Source organism: Nycticebus coucang, chromosome 14, assembly GCF_027406575.1.
Source record: "Nycticebus coucang isolate mNycCou1 chromosome 14, mNycCou1.pri, whole genome shotgun sequence".
Lineage (NCBI taxonomy): Eukaryota > Metazoa > Chordata > Mammalia > Primates > Lorisidae > Nycticebus > Nycticebus coucang.
Window position 1 is genome coordinate 46927577 of NC_069793.1, and position 6000 is coordinate 46933576.

General features: G+C 51.8%; 1 protein-coding gene across 2 annotated transcripts in view; it reads left to right on the plus strand.

Moving 5' to 3' along the window:
- The window catches only part of USH1C (USH1 protein network component harmonin), a 47287-nt gene extending 41287 nt beyond the window's left edge, over positions 1-6000 (plus strand). Inside the window, exons 24-27 of one of the 2 annotated variants that reach the window (XM_053561646.1) lie at positions 1865-1971; positions 2436-2438; positions 3309-3364; positions 4467-5670. In XM_053561646.1, the coding sequence (XP_053417621.1) occupies positions 1865-1971; positions 2436-2438; positions 3309-3364; positions 4467-4707 (407 nt within the window). In that variant the 3' untranslated portion in view covers positions 4708-5670. Of the gene's footprint in view, positions 1-1864; positions 1972-2435; positions 2439-3308; positions 3365-4466; positions 5671-5727 lie in introns of those variants that run through there. The other variant, XM_053561645.1, reaches the window with a different exon arrangement.

Here is a 6000-nt window from a genome sequence, read left to right on the forward strand (position 1 = left end):
CCACTAGCAAGAGGAGGTAAAAGGTAAGGGCCTAGGCCAGGAAATGGAGAGAAAGGAGAATCACCTGGTGACTGGCAGAGTTACTAGGGCAGGTATGAGCACTGGGAGCCGCGGTACAAGTCCAGCTCTGTACTATAGCATCAGTGGTCTCAAGCCCCCCTCAGCCACACTCTGAGTTTTCATTTCAGCTCAAGGAGGGAGCACCTGCTCAGCTAGGCAGCTGCCATGGCCCCCACCCTCCTCCTCTGTCCTTACTTCCATGTCAACTAGAGGCGTGGGTGCTATTTGGCCCAGAGAGAAAGAACCAAGATGGGTGAGTGACTATCCGGGTCCTCCACACCTACAAAGCCCCAGGCAACCACTTCCTTATTGCTCCTGAGGCTCTAGGTTAGATTTGTACAAAATGAAGAAGTGAAAGTCACCTATCCCTAGTCCCACTGTACAGAGGAAACTGCTGTCTACAATCTGGTCAGGCACTGTTTTGGAGATAGCAGCTGGTGGAAACTTCCCCAGGAGCACATCTTTTAAGCTGCCATCATCAGTAATATACATCATATTCCCATGGACCTTCATTCCCATAAGGCTTCAGGTGATCTATTTCAATATAACCTGGAGTGCTCTGTGGTCATAGGACAGGCGAAAATTCCTCAAAAAGAACTCTGATGTCGGGGTGGCACCTGTGGCTCAGTCAGTAAGGCTCCAGCCCCATATACCGAGGGTGGCAGGTTCAAACCCAGCCCCGGCCAGACTGCAACCAAAAAAAAAAATAGTCGGGTGTTGTGGCGGGCACCTGTAGTCCCAGCTACTCGGGAGGCTGAGGCAAGAGAATCGCTTAAGCCCAGGAGTTGGAGGTTGCTGTGAGCTGTGTGAGGCCACGGCACTCTACCGAGGGCCATAAAGTGAGACTGTGTCTCTACAAAAAATAAAAATAAAAAAATAAGAACTCTGATGTCGAAGAGGTAGGGGAAACCGTGTATAATCCATCCACTTCTAGGACAGTTGCAATGCATATTAGCATATTCAAGGCTCTGACAAGTCCTGCAGTGAGTAACTGTTTAACTTATAACTCAGCTTCCCCCCGAATTATTAGGTCATAGGAAAGCCCATCCAAGAACACCTTTTAAAAGTGTCATGTATTCAGCAAGTATTTGTTGAGTTCCTGTTTTGTGTTGGGTTTGTATTAAGTGCTGGCAATAGAGTGGTAACTAAGAAGACGGACGGTCCCTGCCCTGGTGGAGCTGATGGTATGGTGGGAGAAATCATTGATAAACAAGTAAACAGACAGATTTATGATTACTAATTGTAAAAAAAAATGCTATGTAGGCAAAGACCAAGATACTGCGAGAGAATAATAGGAAAGATCTACTTTAGGTTGAGTGGAGGTCAGAGACGCCCTCTCTGAGGAGGAGTCATTTCCCCTCAGACTAGACGAAGGCAGGGGAGCAGTCCAGATGGAATGGCATATGAAGGCTCTGAGGCAGGGAAGAGCCTGGCAGCTCAGGGACCAGCACAGCAGAGAGGGCTAGTTCACAGAACTCACTCAGGTCCCTGCTAACCTCACTGGAAATGCAGATCAGCCACCCTCTGCAGAGACAGAGGCCCACACAAGAGCTGGTGGCAATGATTCTTCACCGTGTCCCTATTCTATTGAGTTAGGGTGAGGGTGTATCGAGGGCTGGGGAGGAAATGTCCTTTGAGTAACCAGGTGGATAGCTTCTCCTTGTGCTTTCTGGGCCCATGTGAACCTTCAGAACCCAGGGTGAGATCTCTTCTATGGCCCCACAGTGATTCCCTTTTGCCAAGCTCTGGGTCTGGTACAAATCACATACAGCCCAGTTGGCCTCTCACCTTCATCTTCCTGCAGGTGGCATTGTGAAGGGGGATGAGATCATGGCGATCAATGGCAAGATTGTGACAGACTATACTCTGGCTGAGGCTGAGGCTGCCCTGCAGAAGGCCTGGAATCAAGGGGTAAGAACAAGCTCCCTCTCACACTTCTTCCCTTGTCTGCCTGCCTCAAACCCTGGTCTCTGCAGCCAGGCCTTACAATCAGGATGCATCATCCCAGAGCAGGTATCTAGGGTCTAGATAACTCCTGGGTTACCCACATATCCCATCCAGCCATTGGTCTAAATCTAACAAGATGGAATTCAGAAAAATAAATGTCAATTTTTAACCTTGAGTCCAAAAATCCAGTGGCATAGACTCCAGAAGACCAGGCAGGACAGCCCTCAAAAGAAAAAGACTTGGTCTTCTATAAGTGCACACTGAACAGGAATCGAGAGAGTGCTGGGGGCTACCAGAAAGCATTAACAAAAGTAGAAGGCCCAGGATGAAAGAGGGACTGGTAATAATATGCTCTGTGCTTATTAGACACCCACTTGGGTCAGGGCCACCATTAAAGGTCTCCCAGGCTGTGCACTGCACAACCTGAGGGGGTGCCCTCCTATAGACTATAGTGTGAATGGTGCCCACTCATGTTGTGCAATGCGCAACCTGTACAACTGTATGCAGGCAGCCGAGGCTGGGGTATTAAGTTCAGTGCCAAGGAAGCTGACCAGATGGGCCTGGGACCCACATGAAGGGATATGGAGAAGAGAAGACTTACGGGTAACATGATGACTGTCTTTGATTATCTAAAGGGCTGCATTAGGGTAGAGGGAGCAGAAATGCTCTCTATGATTCTTGAGGGCAGAGCTGAATTGGCTGGAGGGAGGTGCTGGGATGAGAGAGAGAGATGAGGTCAAAGTTAGGAGCTATCACATGGAGGGGCCCAGTGAAATTTCAGTACTTTTCAATGGATACACCCAAGCCAAAGAGTAATGATACTTAAGGGACTAAAGCGTTAGGATGAAAAAGCTATGCCAGAAGTCCCCCAGTTGTCTGGCATCAGAATCACCTAGGGAGTTTTTTTAATAATAATACTGCTTCCCAGGACCCACCCCAGATTTCCAGGGGCCAAGTCTATACTTTTAAATGGCTCTACTATGTCATTTTGAGGTTATTTCCTGGTCCTGGCCCATAGATCAACATTTGGTAACTTAGTGCCATTCAAGGGCCAAGCAGCCCTGACCTCTATGGCTCTGAAGCCTCAGACACTGGAATCTTCCCCAGACCTTGGGACTGCACAGTGGGCCCATCTCTAGCAGGAGAACCTCCAGCCCTACCTGTGGCTGCCTCCCCATGGAGACAAGACCCCACCTGGCTGATCCTGAGCCATGGTGCCCAAAAAGGAGAATGGAGTATCAGGGGCAGACACCCTATCCACCCCCAAGTGTGCCCCAGAGTCACACGGCTTCTCCCCGCAGGACTGGATGGACCTTGTTGTTGCCGTCTGTCCCCCCAAGGAGTACAACGATGAACTGTAAGTGTGTGCAGGCCCCTGGCCCACCACCTCTCTTCCTTTCCCAGAATCTCAGCCATCTTCCTGTAGCCCACCCTGCCCAGCCCCAGCCCTCAGTCAGATGAAAGAACAGCCCAAGCACACAGCTTCTAGTAATCAAACGGCCTAGAAAATTCCTGGGTTAGAGAAATCCTAGAGCACTGTCCTCAGGTACTGTCAGAGCTGCCTCCCAGGCTATCCTGTCCAATTCTTTACATGTGGGAAATTGAGTTTCCCAAGTCTCTGACCAAGTAAGCAGTGAAGTTCCTTTTTCCTTTATATATGGGAAACTGAGGCTCAAGGTCTCAGACCAAGTAAACGGTGACGTTGGAACAAAGACTCAGGATTTTTGATTCTCCACTCAGAACTTTATCCCCTGCATCATTATCAGATAGTTTAAAGATTTGCACGTCCATCCTTCACTCTCTGGAAGGCCTTCCTGATGTCTAGCTGTATTCACTCATGTTGTATCTGTAGGCAGCCAAGCCCACAGGCTTCTGTCCCAACCCTGTGCGACCTCCAGGGAGCCCTGGGCTGGGCTCTTTGTGATTCCCTGTGTGTCTGTACCTGCGTGGGTCTCTCTATCTTCTCTCCTCCTCTCTCTGTCTCTGTCTCTCTCCCCCATCCTTCCTGTCATTCTCTCTCTCTCTCTCATCTGTCCCTCTCTTTCCCTCTTTCCTTTTCTAGCTTTGTTTCTCTCTGCCCCTGGCTCTGAGTCCCTGCTTCTGTCTTGCTCATCTTGCATCAGTTCTTTCCTCTCTGTCTCTCTCTCTGCCTCGGCAGTGTCTCACCTCCATCTTCACCTCACACATCCCCTCCCTACCCCTTGCCCACCCACTGTGATTCACACGCTCACTGGCCACACCCCTGCTTGCTCAGCATGGCTGTGCCTGCTTGTCTCCCAGGCAGCAGAGGCTGAATTCTGTGCATGTCTTAGAGAAACCAGGGTCTACCACTCCTAGTTCTGAAACCCCTGGGGCTAGGCAGGACCCAAGGCAGGAGCCAAAAAGAGATGCCTGGCAGCGTTCTGCCTGGGAATAACGGAGCCCTGTTTTGTGTTTCCTGCTCTGCCCTGTGTATGTAGCTCTTCTCTTCCCTCCTCCGCAGCAGAAAGCCCCCGGCCGGTCCGAAAGCTCCTTGAAGACCGGTCTCCCGTGCACAGACACGGGTTCCTCCTGCAGCTGGAGCCCACGGTGAATAGGCAGGCAGGCACGGGGCCCTGGCTGTCACACTGCATGCAGTGGCCATCTGCTGTACTGTCAGCAGGTTCTTTGGACTGGTGTCTGGGGGGATACACAAGGTGCCGTTTCTGCGGTGCTGCCTAGGGCCTGCTGTTGGCCATGCTGGAATTCTGTCACACTCAAAGGCCCTCCACCTTGGGAGAATGGTGCAGCGCCCAGTTGAGCACTTGCTTGGGACATAGGCGTGCTGACTCACCACAGCCCTTGGGACTTGCCTGGGCTGTCCCCAATGAGCAGGATGGATCAGCGAGTGCCTTTCACTACTGGGTGCAGACAGTGCCTCAGACGAGGCATGTTGGGCTGGGAGAGCCCAGGGGAAGCCCAGGTGGAATTTCCCCCAAGAGGTGTCATCAACAAAATGTGCCTCCCTTGCCTGTGAATCCCACCCTGCTGGGGACCTCTGCTCTACCCTGGCCCCCCTGCTTGGGCAGAGCCAGGGCTATTAAGAGGTTTTTATGGCTGGTCCAAAGAACCAGGGTTGGAAGATTAGAGTTGCTCATGTCCTGTTGTGCCCTGTCATGGACTAAGCCCTGCTCCGACCAGACTATTCTTAGTACTTTCTCCATCCCTTGGCTCCAAGCTCTATCTGTGGGACATACCGTGGAGCCCAGCTTTGGGAGGTGCTTCCCGCCCCATGACAGGGCTGTGCCCATGGACGGAGCTAGCAGGTGGCTGTGAAATGGGTGTTTGGTGTGGCCTGAAGCCTACAGCTGGCAGCATCTAGGGCAGACCAATGGACTTGTTGACTTTTTTGTTACAAGTTTCCTAAAACATTAGGGCCTCATGCTCCCAAGACAGTTGGCCTACTACACTGTTGCTTCTGGGAAGGCCTAAGTGGCCCTATGTTTTCTGTCACTTGCTCTTTGCAAGAGACCCCTACCCCTCTTCCTCTCAGATCCCTGCTCTCTCATCCTGGGCATCCTTTCTGCATTCTCCTGGGCCTCCTGTGTGCTGTGGCTGTGGCTGTGGGAGTATAGCCACTTGGGGCCTGCTCTAAGAGGGGCCTCAGAGATTAGCAGGGCCTTGAGATGCCAGGTGACTACTCCCCTTTGTGGGGCCCATCCACAAGGCCTGCACCCACCTTCTGTTTCCTCTTCCATTCAGGACCTTCTTCTGAAGTCCAGAAGAAACCAAATTCAGCCCTAGAAGATGGTGAGCTCTGGCCTCACCTCCTGAACACAAAGCCTGGGACCAGCTTTGAGAGAGGCCCGCCTGCAGGTACCAGCACCCAGCACCCAGGAATTTCAGATCCCCGTTGGCCCTGAACTGGGGCTGGATGAGAAGCACCGTAGGCCACTTTTCTGAAAGTCAATGCAGAAAGGAGGGAGCAGCCAGCTGTTCTGGAGAGGGCCTCTGGGATTGTGGACTCACTTCTTT